At 52.7% G+C, this 13,050-nt stretch overlaps 1 protein-coding gene across 16 annotated transcripts in view; it reads right to left on the bottom strand.

The window, feature by feature from the left end:
* The window catches only part of ANK1 (ankyrin 1), a 135,547-nt gene that overhangs the window by 38,098 nt on the left and 84,399 nt on the right, over positions 1-13,050 (bottom strand). For 11 of the 16 annotated variants that reach the window (XM_030312564.1, XM_032592857.1, XM_032592864.1 and 8 more), the window contains exons 23-36: positions 12,582-12,605; positions 11,620-11,713; positions 10,128-10,206; positions 8,024-8,121; positions 7,699-7,923; positions 6,276-6,430; positions 5,762-5,973; positions 4,976-5,180; positions 4,557-4,653; positions 4,074-4,302; positions 2,773-2,898; positions 2,534-2,653; positions 1,188-1,266; positions 834-908 (exon numbers count right to left, since the gene is read on the bottom strand). In XM_030312564.1, the coding sequence (XP_030168424.1) occupies positions 834-908; positions 1,188-1,266; positions 2,534-2,653; positions 2,773-2,898; positions 4,074-4,302; positions 4,557-4,653; positions 4,976-5,180; positions 5,762-5,973; positions 6,276-6,430; positions 7,699-7,923; positions 8,024-8,121; positions 10,128-10,206; positions 11,620-11,713; positions 12,582-12,605 (1,818 nt within the window). The remainder of the gene's footprint in view (positions 1-833; positions 909-1,187; positions 1,267-2,533; positions 2,654-2,772; positions 2,899-4,073; positions 4,303-4,556; positions 4,654-4,975; positions 5,181-5,761; positions 5,974-6,275; positions 6,431-7,698; positions 7,924-8,023; positions 8,122-10,127; positions 10,207-11,619; positions 11,714-12,581; positions 12,606-13,050) is intronic. The other 5 variants (XM_032592867.1, XM_032592855.1, XM_032592856.1 and 2 more) reach the window with 1 other exon arrangement.

Genomic DNA, 13,050 nt, shown 5'->3' with positions numbered 1-13,050 from the left:
AGCAGCAGTAGGCATTCTTTTTTGGCTTAAGAACGAACAGCTCCTGAATTTCTGTTGTAAATTTTTGTCACAGAGCCTTTCAGCAAGCCTTATTGCTAAGGCTTCTGAGTTTCTCTGAAGTCCTCTCTACAGGGTGACTGAGTAAAGGCAGTCCATTCATATAAAAGCTAACATAACAAGGCGGGGGGGGGTGGTTAAGTTATAGGTCCTGTGACTGAATAAAACGCATTTTGAGCTTTCACTTGTATTTTCCCACACACAGTGTCACTTCAGATGTGATCTACCCTTTTGTTGTGGGACTTCTGGTAGACCTCAGGTACAGCCAGAAATTACAAGTGAACAATTTTGAGCCATCTCCTTTTCTTCCTTCCTTTCCTTCAACAAAGCCAGCCTTTGAGAAAGGGCAAGGTGAGTACAGGGAGGAAGAGGCAGGCAGTCATAGAGACATAGTTTTTTGTTTCTGTGCTTATTTGTTGGCTGGTTTTCCAGGGCTCTGTCGCTAATTAGAGCCACTCTATTCAGCTGGATCTCAGTTTTTCCATCTGTAAAATGAGGTGAACCAGATCAATTCTAAGGTCTCTCGTAATTTCAAAAGTTAATTCTTTCTTATAAAGTAAACCCAGGCAGAAAAAAAAGAAAAACCGGGCAGGAATGGAGGAGGGTGGGAGCTTACTTTCCATGGGTATACCCAAAGGCACTGCTTGGGCAACAGACTTGCACAAGACAATCACACATCAGATGCACCGAGGACAGTAGGAAGAGGTAGAGGCAAGAAGCTGGAGGGGTACGTGTAGACTGGCAAGGTGCCTTTTGCCCCCAAGTCCCCGACTTACCCGCCCAGCTGAGGCCAAGGTGCTCTGATATAATAGCCATCTTCATATCTGCTCGGTCGGTCCCACTGAGAAAACCTAGGGAGAAGCATCGGGTTTCATTTAGCAGCCTTGGCAGGACACAGAATGGGCAGGTATGGATAAATGACCTCAGATGGATGTTCTGGCCCCCGGTGGACCTCTGTATGCTGGCCTGCAAGCATTCCGTGGGGACCGGGGCCAAAGGCTCCACATGCTGTGCTCATAAGAAGCTAAGGAAATCACATCAACGCAGAGCTCTTGCAGGAGTGAGGGGGAGTGATGTGACCCACAACCTCCTGGGAAGGCAGTGAGCACATATCACAAAGGGGTTCATACCCAGTGACGATTCGCTGAGAATGCTGTATCTCAGGGCCAGGGGAGTCAACGTCCTCTTCCTGTCATCAGCTCCGCTCCCCTGCAGAAGAAAGATGAGGAAAGGGTGCTTTGGGCTTGGGGTTACCCCCTTGGTGGGAAGGTGCTCGGAGCCCGGGGGCTATGGGGTGGGCATGATGCCAATCCCGGCCAACAGTAAGTAGGTCTGTGTCTCTGGAGCCGCAACACAAAGCGCAGATGTGTGCGAAGAGGTGGGGGTTCAGAGGGAGTGATGAGAGTCACACACTTTATCACTAATAGTAATGGCAAGCTCACGTGGCCTTTACCACATGATAGGCCCTGTTTGATGCATACAACAGCCCCTGGGCAGGTACAATTACTATTCCCATCTCATCCATGAGGACACTGAGGCCTAGAGGGGTTAAGTAACTTGCCCAAGGCAGCTCAGCTAATAATGAGTGGCGGAGCTGGGGTTTGAACTTAAAAACCAGTGTTTCTTTCTGGGTTCCTTTATACTCAAAAGACCTATTTTTGGCACCAGTCCGAGGCTTAGCACTCCAGCCCTACAGAGAAGCACCCAGATGCTAGCTCTGGGTGCAGGAAATCCTCTTTTGAAAGAGAAGTGCACTCATACTCTCCCCAGACAGTAAAGAGAAATCGAGCCACGACATATGGATGTAACCTTGCTTTCTCCCTAGTTGGGCACGGAAGGCTGACAATTACAACGATGGCAGCAGCCAAACGACACCAACAAGAACATGGAGACATATGATCCCTCCAAAGTCCCTTGCGCAGTGGTGACTCGGATGCTCTTACAGGTATGGATAAATCAACATACTTGGTCAAGACGCTTTTGCTGAGCTCAAAAATCTGGGTGTTTGCAGTGGCTGAGACACCAGGGCTCCCTTCTCTGAGGGCCTGGCACCCTGGGGAAGATAAGCAAGTATATGAAAAGGAGGCCTGAAAAACCCTATCAAACAGCTGGGTCACCTTGAGCAATGTGACACCCAGTTCTAAGCCTCAGAGAGCCCAGACGAGGGGTGCTCAGGTAGACATCTTTTGGGCTCCTTCTAGCCCTCGAGAAGGAACATCCTAGAGGGCTCAAGGCCCACAGTAAGAACATGCAGACCACTGTCTGACACTGGCATCTGGTCCTAGCTTTGCAGAAAGGGCCAGGGCACACTCTCCCTGCCAGGCCACCGTCAACTGTCCAGAAGACGGCAAAGAGCCTTCAAAGGCTGCTTTGTGATGGTAAGAGGTCCTTGGGAAGCACGTGACCTTGCGTCTGTTTCGGGACCTCCTCAGGGAACCCCATCTCTGGCGAGGGTCCTCATTGGAGGGCAGCTCACCTTGGTACAGGGGGGCATGGTGATGTTCAGGTGACAGAGAATGTGCTGGGTGTCCTCATACTTCATCGCCTTGCGCAGAAATGACAAGGACCCTGCTGGTTCTCGACTGCTGTCCCTCACCTAAATTCAATCACACAAAAGCAAGATTCGGGGGGGTGCTGTTCCAGAGGCCACCAGGCTGGTTGGCTTAGAGACTTCTGCCTCCCAGAACCTTGTAGACCCAGAGGAGAGATTGGCACCTTTACAGGTATGGCCAAACGGTTCTCCCGAAACGACTGGAAGAGGAAACTCCGTTGCTGGGCAGCTTTTTTGACGGGCACCAGGTTCCCAAAGAGTTCCGCGAAAAGGGGCATTCCTTCCAAAACCTGTAGGAGAAAAGCAAATGCCATGTCCTGCCTTCAGCTTTGGTCATCTCTTTGCCAGATCATACTCATTCTACAGCATGAGACACAACCCGCCATTTGTTTTGAAAAAGGTTTTGTTCCCAAGGCTGAAATGAGGGAGGCATGCTTCCTTACATCAGAGGAATTTTTTTAAATGTTTATTTATTTTTGAGAGAGAGAGAGAGAGAGAGAGAGAGAGAGAGAGAGGCAGAGCATGAGCGGGGGAGGGGCAGAGAGACACAGAATCCGAAGCAGGGTCCAGGCTCTGAGCTGTCAGCACAGAGCCCGACGTGGGGATCGAACTCATGGACTGCGAGATCACGACCTGACCCAAAGTTGGACACTCAACCAACTGAGTCACCCAGGTGCCCCCTTACTTCAGAGGATTTTACAACAAGCAGGAATCTTTACCTATCCCTGGGTGGCTGATCAGGGTTGCTATCAGAGTACTCTAGAACTCCACTGAAGTATCAAAATATGGCTTCCCCCCAAAAGCTGAATCTCTTTTCACACTTGTTCTGCAACGTTTAGTTTATGAGAAGTGTTGGAAGGACCATGTTATAGCATAATCTCACCCATTATTATAAGAATCCCTATTGTGTATATAATGCTTTCGACTGAGAAGTTATCATGACCCCATTTGATAGGTAAGGAAATTGAGGCCCAAAGAGAGTAAGTCCTTTGTCTAGTTTGTCCTTGAATCAGGATTAGGGGTAGGGCTCCATAGTTCCAGCCTTGTGCTTTTCCTTCTGGGCCCTCAGCCCCCCAAGAAGGCTCAGAACAGACTCCAAGGCCAGACTTTTGGAAAGGTCCTGGCTTCTTACTTGTCTTAACATGATGAGTCTCCTAGGGTCAGTAATAGGTTCAAATCTAGTCCCTGTTCCTCACCTCATTTGTCCAGCCGCCCTCCCTGCCACATCGGGGCGTACCCAGAATCCTGGCATAGTGGGTAAAACTGTGGGCTCTGGTGTCAGACTACTTGGACAAATCTTTTCTCTACCCTCTACTTAGTCATGTGACCTTGGGCAGACTACTTAACCTCTCTCAGCCTCAGTGCCCACATCTGTAAACTGGGGATGATAAAAGCACACGCGGGTATGAGGATCAAGGGAGATGATGCTAGTCAAGCACTTTCACACTACGTCCAGCCACGGTACCTCTATGTCCCTGCTCCGAGCCACCTCAATGAAGTTCTCATGCTGCTCCAGGGTCTTGTCCACTTTATCGTCTGTCATGCAGTAGCAGCGCAGACGCCCTTCCCGGGGGTCATTCATCTTGGCAAAAATGACGAACTTGGCCATGTAGGGCACCGCAGTGAGCTCCTTGTACAGCAGGGTGGCGAAGTTCACAGCTTCAGCAGTGCGAGGACAGTCTGACAGCCAAAACCTAAAAAGAGAGGGCTGATTATAAGCACGTTTCTATGGGCCAGATGGAGCGCTTCATGTCTGTGCAAACAGAAGGAGCCCATAAGCCATGGGGATGGCTGCTCTAGAAAGCCTGGTGGTCAGGGTGGGGGCTTCTGTGTGGAAAGGGGAAACGGGGGGCCCTAAGCACGGGGTGGGCAGGTCAAGGCCTGGGGATAAGCCATGATCAGGGCAGCGCTGACCACTCGGTGCAGGGCCCGGGGTTTCTGGGCTCACCTGGCAGAGACGTTGGTGGTGAAGGCGGCACACTCGTTGGCATACACGAGCTTGGTTGTCCCCGTTATGTCTTCCCACTGGGCTTGGTCTGTTCCTCCTGCAACAGGAACACAGGTGGGCTGGGGGACAGTGTTCAGGTGGCACACACACGGCTTGCCGAGCTGCCAAGGGCTGAGCATGAAAGGGCGGAGATGGGCACATCTGTGTGGCCCTGAGCACATCTCTTCTCTCACGCCCTCCCCCTCCTCGAGCTGTTCCATGGAGGCTCTAGTCAGACGGACTGCCCCTCCCTCCCTTCAAAGAGCACATCGCCTAGGGAAGCCAAAGCAAGGTGATGGCCGGCTTCCCTTTCTGTCTCTCCTTCATGTGGCCAGAAGGAGCTGCTGCTGCCCAGAAGATGGGACAGAGGCACCTCTCACCAGTGACACTGCAGAGTAGGCGCAGACTGGTGGTGTCCCCCTCCCCGCTGTCCCTCGGGTTGTCCGTCCAGGAAGGAGGGAGTGGGATCCGAAGGCCAATGGGGCGATAGAACTTCCGGCGCCGTGGCTCCACGGTGACGATGGGGCTGAACGTGGCCTGGTTGCCCAGGAGTTTGGTGACAAGCTCATCTGGTACAGGCTGGGCCTGCAAGGTAGCAAAGGCAGGCACTGAGCCTCCAGCAGCAGGGGGGACTTGTTCATGAGGGCCAGCACATCCCCAGAGGGAGAGCAGGCTGTTTATACAGAGGGCAAAGGCTCCCAGGGGGTGCAGCGGTCCTTCCACTGTTGCACCACACAGATCTGTTTTGCTGGGCATGGAGCCCATCCTGGGGCTGATATCACTGCTCAGCTCTCTTTCCGGAGCCCTTTCTCCCCCTCTCCTGCTGCTCCCATTCCGTGGGTGGCACCACCCTTGCTCACCATTAGTTACCTCTCCAGGATGCCCCGTGGAATTCTCTCACGTCGAGCACGCGAGCATGCTGGCATCGTGGTTTAATGCGTAATCTGGGGCTTTCTGCAACTTACCAGGGAGCGCCTGCCCTACCCCACTCACCCGACTTCTGAGCTTTAAGGTCACATCTCTAACTGGGATTTTAAGGCATTGGACAAAAGTGGGGGATGTGCTGGGGAAGTCTTCCTGGGGGCCTTGAATTCCTCCCACCTTCCATAAACTCTGAGTTGGACGGGGGGGGGGGGGCAACTGGTGAGGAGGGAGGGCTGTGTCACCTGCAGAGCCAGCTTCACTCTCTTGGTGACAGCGTTTTCTGGGAATGTTGCCTGCACCAGGGGGACCAGCTTGCTCTTCAGAAAGCCCCCTTCAGGGCCGATGGTGTCGTAGTCCTGGCAGAGCCGTGACATGATCACGAAGTACAAGGGGAAGTCGGTGGTGATGATGCGGCAGACCCTCTTCTTCTCCAGCTCCTCCAGACTCCCCAGCTCTGTAATCACATGGCATGATGCCACCCACCCCGGTCATGCCGTCGTGCCAGATGCAGGCTCAACCACTGTGTCCCCAGAACCTCCTCATCCCTGGCTCCCGATGTTTGTCCCCTCCCCAGGCACCTAGCAGCACCCCTCAGGTGCCCCAGGCACCTGGGACTGGACCTGATGGGGCCATCCCCGGTCTCTCTGGCCTTCCCAAACTCCAGGCGGTCCTAACAACCCACCCCAAAATTGCAAGCTCAAGTCCCACCTTCCAGAAGGAGGGCACCCTGCTCTGGGATCCCTGGGGCTCAGTTACCTTCGTCCATCCCGTTGAGGATCTGATCCAGGTAGCTTTCTCCATAGCGGCTCTTGTGTTCCTTCCACACGGAGCCGTTTTCACTGCGCAGCACCACGAGTTCACGGTCCCCACGGCCTTGGGAGGCAAAGTGGGGGATCTCCACGATCACAGGGCTGAGGGGACAGAGCAGATGGTGGGCAAGGTGTGTAGATGTGGGCGTGGGTGCCTGTGGGCGGGTGGCTGTGCACAGGGAGGAAAGAACAGGGAAAGGGGGGGCAGTCGGTCCCTGCTTGGAGAAAGATGGGATCCTGCAGCCAGAGCGAGACCCCACCTTGGGGCAGGTCCGGATGGGGAACAGACCCTCCTTGAGTTCCTGAGACGCTCCGAGGGTCCCTCACTCACTGCCAGGCCCCGGAGGAACAGTAAGCACAGGACCCAATCTCACCTCACAGGGGGATCTCCTGCCATGGCCATGTAGTGGACGCTCAGCTGAGTAACCCAGCCCTTGGACCTGATCCCGAGAACCCGCCAGCCATTCCTAGATATCCCTAGGCAGGGGACCAAGCCTTAGCTTTCTCCTCTATCCAATGGTGATAAAGCCACTTCCTTCAGAGGGAGGCTTTGATGACTACATTTAAAAAGGAAAATCGGGGCACCTGGGTGGCTCAGTCGGTTGAGCGTCCGACTTCGGCTCAGGTCATGATCTTGCGGTTCGTGAGTTCAAGCCCCGCGTTGGGCTCTGTGCTGACAGCTCAGAGCCTGGAGCCTGCTTCGGATTCTGTCTTCCTCTCTCTCTGCCCCTCCCCCACTCATGCTCCATCTCTCTCTGTCTCTCAAAAATGAATAAACGTTAAAAAATTTAAAAAAAAAAAGGGAAAGCAACACAAAAGCACTCTGCAGGCTGCTTTCCAGGGGTGGATGGAAGCTCAGAGGCGGGGACAGGCAGGGGACAAAGGCAAGAAGGCCGGGCCTCCCTGGACACACCTGTCCCAACAAAGCTCAGGTAGAACCCCACTCTGCTTCACTCTCAAGCCCACTAATCTTGTCCTTGGAGGCAATGCTGTAGGGCTGTCTTTTAGAAATACCATCTTAAAGCTTAAATAATTCAGCCCTTGAAGGCCCCAAGGTAGCCAGCCCAGTCTCTTCAGTCCCCTTCTCTAGTATCATACAAGATTTGAGAGGAGTAAGCTCCACCCTGGGGCTGTGGACTCCTCAGTGTATCTGGGAGACAGGGACTAAAAGTTCCTGGTTCTGTTACTCTGTCAGGACAGCAGACAAACAAGATTGCATGAAGCTCTAGGACTTGGCATTTCCTCTTCCCTGTGGCTGGGTGGTTCTGGGTGGTTGATGCTGAGGTGGCAGCGACGGACCAGCAGGGGCAGAGGCAGGGGCAGGGGCAGGTTAAGGACATGTGTCGCATCCCATGTGAGTGACTTCTCACCTTAAGAACTGGGCCCCAGCGGGTCCCAGCGCGATGATCCTGCTGGCCAGGCCCTCCTCCTCGGCCAGTGGGGGCGGCGTGCTCAGCTTCTGGGGCTTGACCAGGCGGCAGGTGATACGAGTAGGGGCGGCACATGTCCGGGGCGGGATCACCACCCTCAGGCCATTGTGACGGCTCCCCCTCATGGAGCCTCCCCGGGCATCCACCATGAAGCTCACCAAAAACCTAAGGCACAGGCAGATCCATGTTGGGCTTCTATACGCCTTCTCTGAGACAGGGAGAGTGAGACTCACGCCCATAACCCGTGAGTCATGGGGTCACTCACCCTGTGTGGACGGGGCTGGCCACTGGGCTGATGTTGTCTGAGGTCTCTGTGGCCGGGCTGCTGGGGATGAGTGAGTCTTCATCATACTCCTTAGACGCCTGAGGAGGAGAGAAAGGCCAATTGTCCCAGCACTTCCTGGGCCACAGGAGCTAGTCTTGGCCAGGCTGGTGTCGTTCTGGGCTGGGGAGGCTCAGGAGCGTCTCGTTGCCAGAAAGCAAGCGACCCAAATCCTGCACACTCACTACTGACCCTTTCTGGACAAGGCTTTTCTGGAGTCTAAAAGGAGACATAGACTTCTTCCTACCATCATGGCTGCTCCTTGGCTCCTTTTAGGTCCAACATCCACTGCACAAACTGCAGACTTACCCGCTCTTTCCTCCAGCCCCTCTCCAGTGTGAAACCTCTGCTCTAGAGAGCTCAGTTTTCGCAGACTTGGTACTGGAACCCTGCACCATCACCTACTAGCTGCTTAGCTCTGGGCCAGCGACTCGTCCTGCGGGTATCTGAGGTACAGGAGGTGAACGGGGCACACCCTAACCTTGGGAGACTTCCTTCCTCATCTGCAAAAGGGGATGGTCCTTGCCCCTCAGTGACACTATAGCTGCGGAGCCATGGGGCTGCCTCCCATGGGGCGTTGCATATCACAAGCACCCATGAAAGCCAGCAGGGTCTGAATCTGGGTTTACTCCCAAGTCCCCTCTTGCCCCCATGGGTCCTGACACCCCTGTCCATCTCCTTCACTGGCCTGCTCCACCCACTGTCACACCTTGCCTCCTACATGAAGCTTTCCCACTACTCTAATCCAGAAGGCTTCACACAGCATGATCTGGCATGGGGGACATTGATTCTTTCCACAATCTGTGAGAACTGGCTTCACATATCTGAGCCCACCCTTCCCAGCTGGTCCGTTTGCTCTTAGGGGTCAGGCTTGGGTCTCACAGTCCTCCTACAGGGCTCACAGTAAGAACCCAGGAATGCCCACTGTCTTGAGTGCATGACTTAAGCAAGGAGCTGAAGAGAATGGGTTGGTCAAGGAACAACAGGACACAGGTTGACACGGTGACTTTCTCATTGTTGTTGGCAGCATCCAGGGAATATGCCACATCTGTACCAGGACCATATTTCACCATATCTCCCAAAGGCCTCCCAGTGAGTGACTCCAGTATCACAGCACTAGCATGGATGGCTGATTGGACAACTTCACAGCTGGCTTGTCCCTGCATGCCACCCTTGGGGTCCAGGGCTATGGCTGCTGCTTTCAGACATCTAGCCCTTTGGTGGCAGAGGAAAAGACCAGCCTTAGCTGGAAAACAGGCCAGGCCCAGTTCAGTTATCAGGCCTCAGGGAAATCATTTCCAACCTCCAAACATCACACTGCTTTTTATCCTAGAAAATCTCCTTCCCTTGGTGGCGGTGGTGGTGGTGGCGGGGGGGGGGTGGTGCCAGATAGCATAAAATTAAATTAAGGAGAATTAACTTGTTTGAAACCATCCCACCGTTTTTTGGGACAAATTCAGATGGCACCCAGGGAAGCCACAAAATAGGGGACTATGATGAGCAAGGGTGCCGCCTGGGAACAGCTCTCTCTGACATCCCTTTCTGTGTTGGTATTTTAACTTCTCGATAATCCCTGGAGGAAGGGGAGGCAGAAACTGTCCCCCTCTCTAATGGATGTGAAATAAAGGAGTTCGGTGACTGGGCCCGCAGCTCAACCTCAGCTCCCTCTCCAGCACTGTGACCCATTGTCCCGGGCACGCAGAGAGCCTGTGCACAGGGAGTGTGGCCATGAGGACATGGGCTTTGGGGCCAGAATTTCTGGCGTCAGTTCTCAGCCTCATTTGTGACTGGATGGACTAGCATAATGGTATTTCACACACCCTTGGGCTCTCTGAGACTTGTATCATTAATATCTGGGATAATAAGAACTCTGGCAGCACAGGGGACTGCAAAGTACACGTGGAAGCCTGGATTGAAGGGCTTGGTAAATGCTACAGGCATTTAATTCTTAGTTCCTATCATACCGTGGATCATTTCAAAACCATCGTTGTCCCAGAGGTACCCACTCTCTGCAGATGGGAACAAAAAAACAAAAGGTGCTTCTTACCTGTTCTGGCTCCTCAGATCTAATCACCACTGTCTCAGGTGTGACACATGGGATCCTCGGGATGGCTGGAGATTCCACCCTAGACACCCAGAACATGGGGAAATCAGAGGGATGATTCTTCTAAATAGCCCCTGGCTGCCATGGGAGGCCTAATGAAACACCTCCGTACCCCCATAATAACCTAACCTACCTGCCCCCCTTGCCACAACCCGACATGCACATCACACAAGCAATACAATTCAGCATCACACACTGACCAGCCTCTTCCCCTCACCTCAAAGCCTTTCCTCAGGCCCAGCTGTCCTTCACAAGCCAGATGAAGGGGCTGCCTCCCACATGAAGCCTTCCCTCACACTTACCACCCTCTTCTCAGCCTCGGAGCCCTTGTTGATAGGATCCTCGCTCTGGCCTTAACATCTTATCCTGCACTGCTCTGTGACCTCTTGGGGTGTGTGTGTGTGTGTGTGTGTGTTTTAATTGTTTTAAATGTTTATGTATCTTTGAGACAGAGAGACAGAGAGAGACATAGAGAGTATGGGGCGGGGAGGGGCAGAGAGAGAGAGAGAGAGAGAGAGAGAGAGGGAGACATAGAATCTGAAACAGGCTCCAGGCTCTGAGTTGTTAGCACAGAGCCCTACACGGGGCTCAAACTCAGGAACGATGAGATCATGACCTGAGCCAAAGTTGGATGCTAACTGACTGAGCCACCCAGGCACCCCCTGGAGTGTGTTTTGATCCCACCAAATAAATTGGTAGGTTCTTTATGAGGGGCCAAGTCTTGTACTTCTTTCTAACTGCTATGCAGTAAATAGTAATGATTTTGAGTTTGGAGATTCATATCTTATACAGTGAATACTCACTGGTGAAATACCCTTGGGCCTTCACTTCCTGCTGTTCCACTGCCCTGTTTTGAATGAGCCCTGGGACTAAGATGGCACATGTTTGTCTTTTCAGAAACCCTGAGGACTAGGTGTTTCTACAATTGTCACGTTTAGATTTATTCACCAAATCTCTCTGTGTGCTGATGTACCCACATGGGAATAATTCACAGCACCCCAAGGTGGTGGGGGGAGGAATGTGTTGCAGGCAGACACAAACCCTTTGTGGGTTTCTCTAAGGTGCCGTGCTGGCAGACAGCCATGGTCAGTGCATGAGCTCAGCTTGGCAACAGTTGTTAATGTGAATCTTCCTCAGTGGACTTTTCTGGTGATAAGCTGGGAGTGCAGGAGAGGGAGGGGCTGTGAGGAGGAGACAGAGAGGGAGCAGGGACACTGGCAGAGGCAGAGAGAGGCCCCTGTGACCCCGCCTGGCGGTCAGGGGACAGGGCTCACTGATCCTAAAGTACCGGGCCCACAATCCAGCCAACCAGCATTCCCTCCCTGTCCGCAGCACACGCTCTGCCTGGCCTTCTTGTGACTTTTCCTTGCTGGGGAACCCCTCCACCCCGAGCTCCAGGGCCCGCCTGCCCATGCGCGGTGTACACGCTCCTTACACTTGGTCTAGCTTCGGCACAAAATCCAGCAGCTCCTTCTCTTCATCGATATCCCTGGAATCCTGTTTCTCAGCCTTGGAGACGAGTTCTTCCCCTGAAACCACACAAGTCTACATGAGTGACAGGATGGAGGTTTCCTCTTTCTATTTAAAAAGTGCTTTCCTGCTCCTCCTCTCAATGCTGGCCCCCGAGCGGCAGAGCAAGGCCCTTGCTGCTCCAAGGGGACCACTAACAATGTCTTGGGCCAGCCCCGTTCCGTTCCTCCAGCCCGGTGGCACAGAGCAAGCTAGCCAGCTCCCAACAGCTTAGTCTATACCAGCCTTTGCAGAAGACAAAAAATACAGCCAGAAGAGACTTCTTTGGCCTGAACAAGCTCCACTTCAAAACAGCTCTTGCTGGGGACGCAGACGCCAAAGAAAAGAGTTGTTTCTGTCCTTTGCCACACCACACACTATGGAAGAGTAAACTACAATGGGACTGAGCCCATTCATTTTGAAGGGCTCTAGCGTTTTTTTATAATCATTGCAGCTGAAACCTTATTATTTCCTAAGTCCATTACAAAGTGGTTCAAACTGTCTGCAGCCCCGACTGCCTCTTTGTTTCTCTTTCCTTGCTTGAACCGAGCGGGAGCCCTCGACCTTGCGGTGTCATTTACTGTCACTTAGCAGTGAGCATCCTGGCTCTGTGATCTGGAGCTGACAGAATGGAATAACAACAGCTCATGCAGTTATGATCACAAACGCAGTGGCATGGGCACAGACACGGAAATGGACAGGCAGGAGCTACCTGCCCAGGCGTGGATCTTATGGGTGTAAATCTCCTGTTATAGTGAAGCTCCTGGCTCCAGATTGTTAGCCATTGGAGGAGGGTGGAAAGCAGGAATGGATTAGTGAGAGCTGGGATTGCTTAGGGTGAAATGCACTCGTGAGAAAGGACCACAGGGAACAGAAAGTGTTTCATACCCATGATAGTTATATGAGCAGTTCCTGGAAAGCAAAGAAGAGCCAAGTTTAAGAAAGGGCAGGATAAATTTAAAGAAAAAAAACCAAACACTTATTTAGGGGCACCTGGGTGGCTCAGTCGGTTGAGCATCTGACTTAGGCTCAGGTCATGTTCTCACAGCTCGTGAGTTTGAGCCCCACATTGGGCTCTGTGCTGACAGCTCAGAGCCTGGAGCCTGCTTCGGATTCTGTGTCTTCCTCTCTCTCTGCCCCTAACCCACTCGCATTCTGTCTCTGTCTCTCTCAAAAATAAATAAACATTAAAAAAAATTAAAAAAAAAAAAAAAGAAAGGGCAGGACTGAAGTCAGTTAATGCAAGAGGCATATTATTAACGGGGACACAAAGGAGCTTTAATCACCTCGCTGACATGGTTAAGACACCAGGGACTAGAGAGATAATCCAGACCAACCCCGTGATTTTACATCACAA

This window comes from Lynx canadensis, chromosome B1 (assembly GCF_007474595.2).
Source record: "Lynx canadensis isolate LIC74 chromosome B1, mLynCan4.pri.v2, whole genome shotgun sequence".
In the NCBI taxonomy this organism is placed as follows: domain Eukaryota; kingdom Metazoa; phylum Chordata; class Mammalia; order Carnivora; family Felidae; genus Lynx; species Lynx canadensis.
Note: the sequence above shows the minus strand (reverse complement) of the source record. Positions and strands in the feature narration are given on the sequence as shown.